Source organism: Ceratotherium simum, chromosome 3, assembly GCF_057802395.1.
Source record: "Ceratotherium simum simum isolate JZ-2026a chromosome 3, ASM5780239v1, whole genome shotgun sequence".
NCBI lineage: Eukaryota > Metazoa > Chordata > Mammalia > Perissodactyla > Rhinocerotidae > Ceratotherium > Ceratotherium simum.
This window is the reverse complement of record NC_141902.1, coordinates 41777844-41792577: the sequence shown is the minus strand read 5'-3', so window position 1 is coordinate 41792577 and position 14734 is coordinate 41777844. Positions and strand designations below refer to the sequence as shown.

Below are 14734 nucleotides of genomic sequence, written 5' to 3'. Positions count from 1 at the left end.
GTGCAGAGCTGGAGTGGACACAGGAGTCCACGTGTTGGAGGTACAGACAAGGCAGAGAAGCGTCCGAGTTATAAAGAAATGGCTAGCACTGACCGACCGCTGCCGTCAGAAGCAGATTATCGCATTTAATCGGCCCTACAAGGTAGGCTCTTTACTATTCTTCTCACTTTACAGATGAGGATACTGAGGTTTCCAGAAATGGAAAGACTTGCGACAGCTCAACTAGTAAGTAATGGAGGCAGGATTTGAACCCAGGCTGCCCCCACTCTGCACAGGCTCAGACAGAAAGATCTGGCATAAGTATTTTATTTTCTTAATTATTGGCCCTCAACCTTGTCTGCACACTGCAAACACCTGGAGAGCTTTCAAAAGCACTGACGCCCACCTGGTCCCACCCCAGAGATTCAGATGGTGCAGCCTGGGCACAAGGGGCTCTCATGTGCAGCCGGGGCTGAGTACCCCAGCTGTAAATGGGGGAGCCTGGGGTCAAGTGTGTAAGGTGTGACCCACCTGCAGCCCAGACGCTCCCTGTTTCAGGTCCTGTTTGGGTAGATGTGGAGCTTTCCTGTCCCCTTGGGAGGGGCCCCAGACTGTGAGGGCAGGGCTGGCACTTCCTCCCTCACATTTTCTTGGTGTCTCACCAGCTGTGGATTTCCTGTGGCCTTCGAGTTGCCAAAGAACCTTATTGGGGAAATTCCGTGGTTTCCATGCAAGAAGGTGCGGGTTCTCCAGGATGCCACCCAGCTTTCAGTATGACAGAGCCAAGATCTGTGGGTCACAGTGGAGACAGCTGATGTGAGAACCCTGGGTGGGCAGGCTGTGAGCTGCAGACCTGACACCGCTAGGCGGGAAGAGACTGGACAAAACACCACACACTCCACAGATCCCAGTAGGCAGGCTCCATAGGGAAGAGGCAGCAGAGTGGGAAGAGGGGTCCTGGCTCCACCATCCGACTGCTGCCCTCGGCAGATGCCAGACTCCATGCACTCGCAGGCTCGGAGGGTCAGTGAGAATCCCCAGAGCCAGTGGAGGCTGCATGGCTGTAGCCAGCAAGGCTGGGTTTCCTCCTCTCAGGCCCAGGCAGTGACTCAGGGACAAGTATCGAAAGCAGACAGTGACCTCAACTCCCTTGCCTACTGGGGAGCATGACCTTGCCCCAGAGCCCTCTCAGGAGGCCAGAGAGCCCAGGGTCTAGTGGGACCATTTGGCAGCATGACATAACATATGTGGGGTACACAGAATACTGCCCTCATTAGCTGGGTGCCCTGAGCCCCCTGTTCCTCACAGAGGTGTTGTGAGCATCATTTCATCGAATCCTCACCACAGTGCTCGAGGCAGGTGACATCCCTGCCCAGCTTTCCAGATGCAGAGAGCTTGCAGCTTCTCCCGGATCACGCAGTCCCTCAGTCTGGGGGTGTCTGGGCGTCCAGGGTGAACGGACTTGTTCACCCTAGATCTCCCAATGACAAAACTTCCTGCCTCTCAAGTCCTAAGACTAGATGGTTCACGGACCGTCTGGCCATGAAGAGCCATCACTTAGGGTGGCCACGTCCGTTCTTCTAATCTTAGAGGCGAGGACGTGCCCTGTGGCTTCACCCCACCGTGACCACGTGGGAAACAGCTTCCTTCACAGGGAGGACAATGGGGTAAGACCCTAGAGTGTCCACAGTGGAGGGTGGGTCTCACCTCCAGCTTGTACTTACTTTTAAGGGCAGAGACCCTGTTTTCTTTACCTTTGTATAAGCCCCTCCCCATATTACCTAGTACAGTACATGGCATGTGGCAGATAATCCTTAAATGTTTTCTGAATGATTAAACCAAGTGACGAATCTTTTTGCCAAGACTCATGCCATAATTGATCTCCAGCATACTGAATCTCAAGGTTTTTAAGTATTCATTTATTCACAAATATATGTGATGAGTACCTACGATTCGCCAGGCACATGCCAGCTGCTAGTGATCCAATGGAGAGCAAAAAATAGCTCCTTGTGGAGCTCCAGTTTTGTCGGGGAAGGAATTAATTCATTTCCTAAATGCACATAAAATGACAGCTGTGATAAAGTTACTAAAGGAAAGGGCCACAGGACTACGAAGTACAGTAAGAGGGCCTGCCTGAGGGGCAGGGAAGGCTTCTTTGAGGAAGAAGTTTGCACATCGAGCCACCCACCAACCCGTCCATTATGGACCATGTTCCAGAGTTTTTTCAGTAAGGTGCCCGACGCACGGTGGCTGCTTGAGTGGTTTCCCCCAAGGTCCCACAGAGCAAGAGGAAAACCTGGATCTCCCAGCTGCCCAGTCCTCAATGCCACGCTCAAGCTTTTAGGTATAAGTGTTCTAGTCAAGAGGAAAGAGAATTTTTGTCTTTTCATGCAAAGCATGAAACTGAAACTGAACTCATCCTGGGTGTCTGAGGTTGTTTCCAGTAAGCAGTGAGCAAGGGAGAGAATGAGCCAATGCTCCAGGAACCCTGGGGACACACCCAGATTGCCCAACACTGCAGGATACTGCAGCCCAGACACCTCTGCCTCTCCCTCAGCCGTGGGACCCTGAGGGGATGTCCTCCCCAGTGCCTGTTCCTCTGTAGCCAAAGATCTACAGGGGACAACCCGAGACATAACCTTCCCCAGGGTCAGATCAGGGCAAGGTCAAGGACAGGCCTGGAGGTGGGACCCTCGGACCAGCCGGAGGAGGCACACAGACCAAACTGTCTTATCAACAACCAGGAGATGGATGGTGACTGTTCCCTCTGAGGCTTTGCCTCTGAGCTGCCCTCATCCCTTCTCAGGGCTCTTAGTTCACAACAACAATCCTCCTGGCAGTGGACACGCGCTGTCTCCCTCACTTGGGCTTCTTTCCGGCTTTCTGCTCAGTTCTCCTTGCTCTCTCCTGACTGGCTTCTTTCCATCTCTACTTCCTCAGTAACTTGGGGTGCAAGTGGCCCTATGACGGCCTCTTAGCCCTGACTTTTCTCCTCAGGTATGAGCCTCTAACTCTTGTCTGTCTCTCACTTCAAGCTCCTGAGACAGATTTTTCAAGCCAAGGCCTCGTGGGGTCGTTGAGAAGGGGACTGAAAACACTGCAGGTCCTCTAAGAGCTAATCTCATCCCCTTCCGATCCTCTCTCCTTCCCACTGATCAAACTGTTCTCCCTTTTGGATGTAGAGATGGCTACTACATCATCACGAATTTTTCCTGACTCCATGGCTTGGAACATAAACTCCGTGCTCAGTTTCCCAAGCTTTGTCCTCCAAAGAAAAACCCTTTCTCTCCCAACATCCTGCACACACACGCATACTGGCTTTCAGGCTATAGTCTCAGCTATAGATTTTGGAGCCTCTATGTTGAAACTTCTTTGTTCTAGACCAGAGCTTCTCGAACGTTAGCCGTGCATGATAACCTGAAGAGGTTATGTGTTAAAGCACAGCATCCCGGGCCTCCCCCAGAGATTCAGACCCAGTAGGTCGGGGTGTGGCCCCAGGATCTGCATCACTCCCAGGGAGTGCTGATGCTGCCAGTCCACCAGCTGCACCTGGGGTAGGACTGTTCTTGCATCTCAGTCCTCACCCTGAGGCAAGGAATGTTCCTGGCTTAAAGTGGAGGGAAGAAGGGCAATGAGGAAATAATACAGGAATGAAATATCTCAGTGAAACGTTTCTAACTATTAACCTCTCTCACAGGTTTACCGCTGAGACAAATCCCCTTTGCAAAGCAAGCTTCTGAGAAGTTAGGAAACTTGCCCTCGTTCCCCAGGTCTTGACTGCCAGAGCCTGGAGTTGGGTGCTGACCTGTCTGCTTGCTCCCGGCCCACTGTGTCAACTGTGAAGCTGAATTAATGTAAGATTTGATTGTCATCAGCAGAACCACCACCATCTGTCCTGACATGGGTGGTCAGTAATGTCATCTCTACAGAGAAATGAAGATGTTCACAAATGGGTATGCACCTACCCACATGCCTGATAAATACACGCTCCTCAGGTTACGGTGCCGGGATCTGTGTGACTGAATGGGCAGTCAGGGCAGCCTGGCTGGGAGAGGCATTCCCACCCTTGAGTCTTCCACGCCTGGCTTGACCCTGCTCTCCAGACAGCAAGAGTTCCACTGATGGCTCAGGACCAGTCTAGAACATTACTGACTGGGCAAGAATTCTCCACTAACCACCAAATGTTATAAGGAGCAGAAAGCTATAGCACAGTAACTCTCAAAGTGTGGTCCCCGGGCCAGCAGCATCAACCTCACCTGGGAACCAAATACTTGGGTCCCACCCCAGAACCACTGAAGCAGAAATTGTAGGTTTTGGGCCAGCAATCCATGTTTTAACATGGCTTCCAGGAGATTTTGATGCACAGCTAAAGTTTGAGAACCACTGATCTACTGAAAGAATTAGCCAGATTTCTAGTGTGGTTTGGAAGGATTTGGTTCGGTGACATGGAGGTTCCTTGCTCTCTGGGCGAGCCCTGACATATACCAGTGGTAGAGGAGTTGGTGAAGCATATACTAATCGAGCTGTGGAGTCAACTGTAACTTCTCCTGCCTCACTTGGTTACAGCCCTGCCCTGGAGAGGATAGGCTTGTTGCTATGGTAACCCTGACTGGGCCCTTCCTCTGTGGGTCGTCATATTTGCATCACTTAGACACTAGGTCAACCCAGTGTCCGGACTCCGCGCCCAGGTCTCTCCACGCCAGAGCCCAGGGAAGCCTATTTGTTGTCACAACAAGGACAGACTAAACCACAAGCCCTGGCCCCATTGGTCTCGTCAGTGTTTTTTACAATCTTTAGCAACTTTCAATTTTGTGTTTTTGGAAAAAAAGCAAATCAAATGAAATATATGGTGGAGGGAGGGATTACTGCATATGGTGGAAAATAATTATGCCAGCCTCTGTTATTTCTTGAGGTGAGACAGCAAGTAAATGTGGAACATACCATAAAATTCACCTTTTTTAAGTGTATAATTCAGTGGTTTTTATTTTAAAAAGTAAATGGCGCCACAAGAGAACTTTCTGGGGTGATAGAAATGTTCAGTAGCTTGTTTTGCATAATGGTTTCATGGGTGCATATAATTATCTTAACATTTCTAATTGAACAATTAAGACCTGTTCACTTTATTATATATTAACTGTACCTCGATTCAAAAAATAATTTTAAAAGTAAATGATGCCACTTCAAAAATATCTGAAACGATTAGAATTTGAGAAATGTTTACTGGTTAACTCAATGAAGTTGTCTCCAAAATAACAAGGAAATGATAGATCACATTTGCTTTGTGGTATGAATCCATTTCTCAGTTCTGTTGACAAGGAGAATTCAGGAAGCAAAAGCAGTATAAAATAAGTCAGGTTCACCTGCCTGGGGCAATATAGCCTTAACAAAACCAAGGAATGACATCAACTTCATGATTACACACAACACAATAAAGGAAAAATCACACACATTACTTGATATAAATACAAAAAAGTGGAGTTTAATTTTTTAAACAGTATGTCCTCTCTCCAAATAAGCAGTATTTTATTATATATGTCATACTAGGTGAATGAGAAAGTTGGTTTTAGCATGTCTGCAAGAGTTATAAAATTTGGAGTTTTCATTAATTTTATTCTAATTTTCATTTTAAAGCTAAGTAGCTAAGTATATGCACACAGGCAAATGATGTAGCAAAACACTACCACAACAAAAACAAAAAGCCTTAGTTTCTAGAGAGCAATTATATAATTACCTGAGGCAGCTTTCTAAGCATGGGGAAAAGAATTATAAGGGATAATTACCAGAAAAACGAATTCCAACTCCTACTGCTATCTTAGGTACAAGCATTCACTTCACCCTCCTTCCTATTCCAACCACACACCACCACTTTTTTTTTTTTTTTAAAGATTTTATTTATTTTTAATTTTTTCCCCCCAAAGCCCCAGTAGATAGTTGTATGTCATAGCTGCACATCCTTCTAGTTGCTGTATGTGGGACTCGGCCTCAGGATGGACGGAGAAGTGGTGCCTCGATGTGCACCCGGGATCCGAACCCGGGCCACCAGCATTGCAGCGCGCGCACTTAACCACCAAGCCACAGGGCCGGCCCCACACCACCACTTTTGAATGTGAGAATATATGTAATGTACTTGTGTGAATGTAGTGAGTATAAGGAGACATTTCTTTCTAAGGATATATTTATATGTTGTATAACATGTATATATATATGTAATTCTTTTTGGTACTATGTCTTTTCTGGATGTAAGGTCCTCTATGTGGGCATATACGCAGGAGTTCTTATCTTTGGCCAGGTATGTATGTAGGTGAGCGTGAAGGAGGGATGCATTTATCTGTGGGTGTGTTCGTGCTCCCGCAAAGGTTTATAATTGGGGCATTGTGAACCAAAGGTGGAGCAGTCACCAGAAGTAGGTATGTGTGAATTTCAAAGAGGCAATGTTCCCACTCAGGGAAGAATATAATTCTAAACACATTAAGAGCTTTCTACTTTATAGTGATAATCATTGTTTAAAAACAAAGAAGGGAACAGTTATTAAATGAGTCCAGGTTAAACACCACGTTAGGTATTTTATAACTATTATCTCACATAATCTTCACAACTAATCTAAGCAGGGACAAATTAACCCAATTTTATAGATGAGGAATCTGAGGCTTGTCCAAAGCCACAGAGGTAGTAAGTGGCAGAGCGGTCTGATTTCAGAGCCTGTAAGTTCATTCTCTACCACAAAGTCTCAACTAAAATGTGAATTTCCCCAATAAAAAATGATGGTGAATGAGTATTTAATTAGACCTCACTCCAGTTTTTAGTGATACAAAATGTGACTTGAACTCTTTTATTCAGAAAACTTACATCTTATTTTTATGTGAGAGAATTATAGATGTTTGCTTAAGGCTCAAGTCTATAAAGTTGAAAGGACTCCAGGCTTGGGTTTAATTGCAAACTGGAACAATCTCCTGACAGGGCAGAGCTCTCCTTCGTCTCCGGGCTCCATGACACATCTCCTGGTTCTCCTTTCCTAACCATTTCTCTCATCCCCATCAGGGACCAGATCTTCTTCCCCTGCCCATGTGCTTCATGACAACGTTCCTCTCTGTTCAGTCTTCGTATCACTTTAGATGCCCTCTTCCCTCTGCCCTCCGTAGGCAATCTCATCCATGCCCTTGGTTTTACCACCCCATAAACTGTCTCCAGCTCACACCCCTTTGCAGTTCTCCAGAGGTAATTTACATAGATATCTCACTGAGCTCTCCAATGCAATTCTAAAGCCTAACTCATTTTTTTCCTTATCTGCCCCTCCCTCGAACATTCCATTTTTTTCCTCCTGTATTCTCTGTCTTGGCACCACCACTCACCCAGCTACTCAGGTGAGAAATTTGGAGTCATTTTGGATATCCCCTGGCTACATCCAATAAGCCTTAAGGACCTCTCATCATTTGCTCTCAAATGTATCCTCTTTTTTTCAATTCCTTCCACCATTGCCTTGGTTGGTTATGGCCCTCACCAGCTGTAACCTGGGCCATTGGCAGCAGCTGGTCTCCTGCCTCCAACCAAAGTCCCCAACCAAAGATCCAGTGCACATCCCCACTTCTCCTTGCTACAGCCAATCCTCCATTAAGTAAACTGTATTATCTCCTTCTCCAACCTAAAACCCTTTTCTGATTCCTTGGTACCTGCAGGATAATAACACAAAAGGTCCTATACATTCCACCTACCCTGCTTTACATTCCAATATTAAATTTCATGTTTCCATGGAAACTTCAAGTTTCCAGAAAATATGTTATTTTAACCCTTTATGCCTTAGGTCAATATGCACCTCTACTTCAATTGCCTTGCTGTCTTCTAATTATTGGTTTTTCAAGAAACTAGACTGATTAGTCTTTCAGGGATCCATCTTCTTGAGGAAGCTTTCCTTTGTACCGTGTGCTCTTTTCTGTCCTTGCTTTATCGTCCCTGTATTGCTTTGATTTGTTCATAAGTGTGTCTGCCTTTCCTATGTCAGATCCTCGAGGCCAGTACAATGTCCTCCACATAGTGAATGCTCAATAATTGTACAACTTAAATATTTAAATTACATGAAAATGTCATTAATACATCTCAAATAAAAAAAGTTCAAAGTCCACATCCAAGAGAATCTTATCCGGATCAAACTCTGCAGAGACAGCAGTTCTACACAAGCTCCTTTGGAGTCATTCTCATGACCCCATATTTATCGAGGACTCAGTACAACACCTAACAACCAAATGCAACAAGTGGACGTTGGACTAGATTGTGGACCTAAAACTATAGCTATAAAGGACGTTACAACAAGAGAAAATGGAAATGGATCTGATGTTAGGTGATACTATTGAACAAATGTTAATTTTCTTAGGGATGATAATTGTATTACAGTCAGCTAGAAGGTCCTTTCTCTTAGGCATAAAAAGCTTTATGACATCCATAACTTATTTTCAAAGAGTTCATTTTAAAAGAACATAATATACCGAAAGATACAGCAAAGGTGGAAAAATGTTAATTGACAAAAAGCATGAGCATTCTTTGTACTAATTCTCTGTATATTTGAAAATTTTCAAAATAAAACATTGGGGAAAAATGCTAAGAACACAACCAAAAATAAAACTAATAAGTCTTTTAAAATTTAAGTGTCAATATTTCTGTTGGCCTTTCTCCCTCCCAAATGTGCTACATGGTACCTTCCATGACCACGATCACCCCTTAAAGCTACTGTATTTCAATCAGGTTTGTGTTTTAAAGTTGAAAGGCACAGTCATCCCTCACAAAACACTCTACAATTTGCTCTCCTAGTTGGCCAACTATCACGAGGCTGTTTTTTATTTGCCTAAATGGTATCATATTGCACTTTAAAAGCTTAAGCAAATAAAACTGTGCTCCCTAATTGGTACGTGTAATTCCTTGAGATCAAACATCAGAAATTTTCAATCTGGGAAACCCTGGGCAATAAGGAAGCAGCAGAGGTTGGCGGAAGTAGTCTTGCTTTAATCCTTTCAGAATTGCCGAGTCTCCAGCAAGAGCTAGTTATTTTTCATTGCCTTGAAGGTGACAAGAATTTAGCCCTTCTTTTAAATTTTCATAAAAATTAAAGAAATTAATAAAAAAGCATTTATTACCTTTACTTAAAAGAGTTAATAAACCTAGGTATATACCCAAGAGAATTGAAAATATATGGCTACACGAAAATTTGTACATGGCTGTTCACAGCAGCATTATTCATAATAGCCAAAAGGTGGAAACAATACAAATATCCACCAACTGATGGATAAAAATGTGTCCATCCATACAACGGACTACTAGTCATAAAAAGGAATGACATACTGATACCTGGCATAACATGGATGAATCTTGAAAACATCATGCTAAGTTAAAGGAGCCAGACACAAAGGCCACATAATGTATGATTCCATTTATATGAAATGTCCAGAATAGGCAAATCCATAAAGACAAAGTTTATTAGTGTTTGCTGGGGCTGGAAGCAGAGGGGTCAGGAAAGGGGGAATGAATGCTAATGGATACAGGGTTCTTTTTGGGGTGATGAAAATGTTCTGGAATGAGATGGTAGAAAAACATTGTGAATATACTAAAATCCACAGAATTGTGCACTTTAAATGGATGAATACTAATGTATGTGAATTATATCTCAATTTTTTAAAAAAGTTAATGAAAAGCAATTTTCTACTTGGTCCCATTTTCAAGAACAATCAAGGGAGAGCCCAGGGGCATGCTGGGTTTGATTGCACCTTCAGTCTCTAAGTCACCACCAGTCAGAGTGACGAGGGACCCCAGACTCGGTAGGGTGCTCTCCATCCTCCCCTCCCCAACCCTCACAGGAGCACCATTGTCAGCCTTGGCATCTTTAGGGCCAGTCTCAGCATGGCCCACATTCCTATTCACCACCAGAATCCCAGCACTTCCTCCAAGACCAATCCTCATGGAATCTCCTACCCCATCTCGTCTTCATTTTCCTCATTGTGCTTACCATATTTTATTTCTCCCTCCAGAATTTGGTTTTATCCATTGCTTTATCTCACCTGCACAAGAACAGTGCCTAGCTAACAGTAAGTGCCCAATAAATTTCTGGTGAATGAATAAACTTGGAAGAAAAGTTTATACAGAAATTTGTACCGGATATTTAAAAGATGAAGCTCCAGGCTTCAAAATGTGTTTTTTCCCCCATAAAAAAAGACTTTCTCCTCCATTTAAATATGTATCTAATCTTTAAGAAATCTTGCACAAATGGTATTTTATTACAGATAATGTAATTTACAAATCATTATACATTTCAAGGAAAACATTCAGGCATCATAAACATAAAAATTCCAATATGCAAAATTCAAATTTACAACAAGAAAATAAACACAGAAACTTATTTTTGGACAATGTGGTTATTGCTGCACTGTCTTTACAATTCCTTATCCTGAGTCCGAAAATGTAGGCAAGCCCTAAAAATGTAGCAGAAGCATTTCCGCACACTGGTATCCATAATCTAGTTTGTGCAGAAGTGTTTCCACTAGATTCATAGAGTACTCTTGGGAAGAAAGGGGCGAGGGCTGGTCATTTGGTCGCCCTTCGGACATTCTGCAACTCTTCAATGGGCTTCCATTCTTGGTTGATTGTTATAAGCTTAAAAAAAAAGGAAAATAAAAATGTTTGGCTAGGACCTATCCTTCATCCTCACATCCCCTTTTGGGATTTGTCCACACTCCCCTTTGGAAAAAGCATCACCATAGCATTTGTAGTCAAAGAATCACCTCTTCCCATCTCTAAAACATGCACAAAACAGTAATATGGGCTGGTTTCTATCACTCTAAAAAGCCCCTGGGTTCCTGAGTGTTATAGGATCAGAGAGAAAGGTCATATACATGTGCCCCATTTTCACTTAACAGGTTCTAGATTTTTTAATTTCCCAAGGTTTTATATGACCTATAAGTTCAAAAAAGTGTTTCAGCTCCTTATGAGTGGATGTATAATGCTTCTAGCACAGGACTTGGCACACAGTATGCTCTTGACAAAATTTCCTCATTGTAATTACTCAACGAAGGTACAAATGATCTATACACTAAGGGACAGGGAGAGAGCTGTGGACAGTCCCTGACTTCCCAAGAACTCACATTCAGAGATTCTCATTTATCCTCACAAGTTCTCTATTACCCCAGGACCTAGGAGATGTAGATAATGAAGGACATTTAGGATCTTTAAAACTAAGTCAAATTGTGTTATTAGAAAGTTTTGTTAAAAAAAAATATACAGCTTTCCTGACAGACCTAAGTAGTATTCATTCCAACAGACTAAATGTTTCTTACTTCCAAAATATTTAAAATGTAAAACATCTTTGCAATAGTCTTAAAAGAATGAGTAGATATTAGCTAATTTTGCTTAAAGAGAATGTCATTCCTGTTTTCAGGAACTCCTATTATTTATCACAATAGACCTTATATCAACTTTAGATAAATAATGCATAAAAATGAGATAATGTGTTACAATAATGATAAAATATTTGACTGCTTACTATGGGCCAGGCACTGTACTAATGGGCTCTACGTACTTGATCTTCTTTAATCCTCTTAATTCTGAGGTAGAGCCCTATTACTGTGCCTATTTTATAGATTCTGAGAGCCTCAGAGAGGCCAAATTGTCTAAAATCGCCTGTGAATAAGGGAACAAGGATTTGCACTAGATCTCTAAAACTCTACAGCACTCTCTCTAACACTAAACAGCACCCTAAACATGAAAGGTATTAAATCTATTTTGCTGACAAGGGTGCTAAAGCTCGAACTAAATGTAAATCACTTTAAAATTTAGCAATACCTTTCCAGGTACACTAGGATCCACAGTTTCCCAAGGTTCTGGATTTCTTTTCCGATCAATGCTAAAAATAAAAGAAAGCTTATTAAACATTAAAGTAAGTGAATTTAAACCAACTCTGATACTGGGTCTATAGACATGCTAGAGACAGACCCAGACTGCCTACTTAGGCATTTATCTGTTAAGTGAAATTGATAGAGGACTCCTATCAATATTCTGTCAAGGAGCTTCACAGTTTGGCTCAAACATTAAGGACTAAGTCCTCTGCAGGGTAGGAGGTCGTAGTCCTTTTATTGGGCCAAATTGGCGAATGTTCCCATAAGCCGAATAGCAATGCGGGTGGAAAGGCCAGGATAAGGATAAGCAAAAATGTTCTTGCCCTGGTTTCTGGGACCAGCAGAAGGGCTGGACTTGAACTTTGTAGGTGGTGAACTGCAGGGCCCTAGGCCCCTGTCAGAGCCTAGCTTTACTACCCTCTCCAGCCCTGCACTGGGCCAAGATCAGGCTCAAGTTTTCCTCGTCCTCATCTTCCAGGATACATGGTATTTTACCTTCTTATACCCAGAGCTGAGATTAGGTTCACTGCAGACAACTGAATCTATAAACTCTACCGAATTAGGAAAGATCTTTCTAATAAACGGAAATTTAAAAATTTCATTAAAATGATGATTTAAGTTAGAGGATGTATATCCCAAAATACCATTTAAGTGCTTTAAATTTCAAAGCTTAACTATGCTGCAGGAGAAGAGGAGGAGGGTCAGTGGAGGAAAGGATATTTAGATACACGAAACAAACTAATTTTATTAATATCATAATTTCATAGTCTTCTGATACCAGGATGCTTTCCAGCCCTGACGCCAAGTTCACAATTTGACATTCTGATCCTGGGGGAGAACCAGGAAACTGATCTCATGCGTTTCATAAACTGAAGGCCAACCTAGCACAGCTACAAGCGCTTTTAGAAATGATGCCTACTTACATCACGTCGGTTTTTTTAAGGGAATACAAAGCAAAAGACACCGCTCCGGTCGCTGCCACGCTCATGAACGCCACCAAAGGGATAAGCTAACAGAGAACAAGTTGAGGGTAAATATTCCCATGTTTCAACGTGAAACATCTGAAATATAACAGAATTGCTATATACCATTTTATACTTTCTTCAAAATTTGCACCAACCGTCCATCTTTAAAAATCAATATTTTCAGTCAAGATTTTCAATTGTTTTAGAAACTTACTTCCTTCTTTTTCCTCAGGAGTTGGAAAAAGTTCATGATGACTTCACTGTAGAATAACAAATCTGGAATAAAAAAATCCAAGATATTGATCAAAACTTCAGCCACTAGGACCCAACCTGGCGGGCGCCAGACCATCCCACGTTCCCCAAAAGCCAGCCTCGGGCCGGCTCCCGAGCGCCTTCGCCCGAGGGCAGCTCACCCGGGGGACGAGCGGAACCGGGACACCGACGATGCTAACGCCCAGAGCCGAACGGAGCCTCGGCCGCCGCGCCTTATATACCAGCCACAACCGCTCCGGAAGGGCCGGGCCCGGGCGTTCTGGTCACGCGGGTGGGCCGGGGGCGTACGGGACCTGCCTGGCTCGGGCTCGCTTGCCCCGCTCGGCGCCCGGCTCCCGGGCGCCCCCTGCAGGACGCCGTGCCCACAGACGCTGCGCAGCCAAACGCGGGCGCCGGCGCCCCCTGCCGCTCGTCCCGATTGTTACCTGCAGCCCGGCGCCAGCCGAGGCTGGGCGTGGGCGCTCCGGGTCGCTCCCAGCCGTCCCCGGCGCCTGCAAGGAGTGGAACTGGGAACAAGGTGCAAACCAACCTCTCTCACAGGGAATCTGGAAAAGCAGCCGCAGAGCCGAGGGTCCCGGGGAGGCTCCCAGGTGCAGGCAGGTAAATTAGAATTAATCCAATCACATTAAAAGCTCCAAAATGTGATGTAGCGCACATATGGAGATAATTAAAATTAAATTCTAACGTTCCTTTCAGAATAACTCCTATGGTATCCTGATTATTTCCATTAAAAAAATCAGGGGGGTCGAGGGAGAAGAAACAAAAAGAATCAGCTGGAAAGGTTTCCAAGGTTTCATCTATGAGACAGACGACCCCGCAGGCTGGCTTCGTCTTGAAGCCCCCTTTTAACTCGCCGCTTAGCGAGCAGCCTCGGTGTGCACAGAGCATGCAGGCGGCTGCAAAACCACGGAAATAATAACAACAATTCCATTAAATCAGGGGCCGTGTGCCGGAATCTTCTCGGCATTTTTGCAAGGTATGTTATTTAGGCTCAGAGATGCTCTGGTCACATAGCCAATAAGTGGCAGAGATGTAATCAAACCCAGGTCCGTCTTGCACTCAACTTCACTGTCCTTTCTGCACCCAGCTCTTAGCTACTGCAGTTAAGACAAGAGCGCAAGCTCAGTTATTTAAAAACAATTATTTTAAAACTGTTTGAAGTTCAAGCTATGAGTTAACGTTAAAACGGAAACATCTTACTGTTCCCTGAAAAGGGCCACACCCAGCTCTGTTTCAACCCCATTTTAGTTCTAGACATAGGCTCTGCATTCAAATAGACCTGAGTTCAGAGCCCACCCCTGCCAGGCCTTATGAGCTCACTGACTTGGAGGAAACTACTTAACCTTTATGAGTCTCGGTTTATATATCTGTAAAATGGGACAAACCTAGTTCAGGAGGGACTTGGAAAAAATGTGAGAATGTATGTATGTAAAGCACACGGCATTCTGCCTTGCCTGTAGTAGGCATTCAATAAATAGTAATTATTGTTCGCAAAGATTTGTTTTATATAAGGTAGATCATAAATGTAGCTTCTTGCCCACTTATTCTGGCAAGAGTTCTTAATGTGTAACCCCAGAGCAGTAACTGGAGACATTTGCCCATTGGTTAGATTCACATCAGATACTTCTAAGAAAATTCAACATTAAT

At 43.9% G+C, this 14734-nt stretch overlaps 1 protein-coding gene across 1 annotated transcript; it reads right to left on the bottom strand.

Moving 5' to 3' along the window:
- Nucleotides 1–10214: 10214 nt before the first annotated feature.
- Nucleotides 10215–13378, bottom strand: COXFA4L3 (cytochrome c oxidase associated subunit FA4L3). Its single transcript, XM_014780682.2, has 5 exons — nucleotides 13228–13378; nucleotides 13029–13090; nucleotides 12773–12858; nucleotides 11797–11857; nucleotides 10215–10611 (listed from the first exon to the last, which is right to left on the bottom strand). The coding sequence occupies exons 2-5, from the start codon at nucleotides 13062–13064 to the stop codon at nucleotides 10543–10545; spliced, it is 252 nt and encodes an 83-aa protein (XP_014636168.2). The 5' UTR covers nucleotides 13065–13090; nucleotides 13228–13378; the 3' UTR covers nucleotides 10215–10542.
- Nucleotides 13379–14734: the final 1356 nt, after the last annotated feature.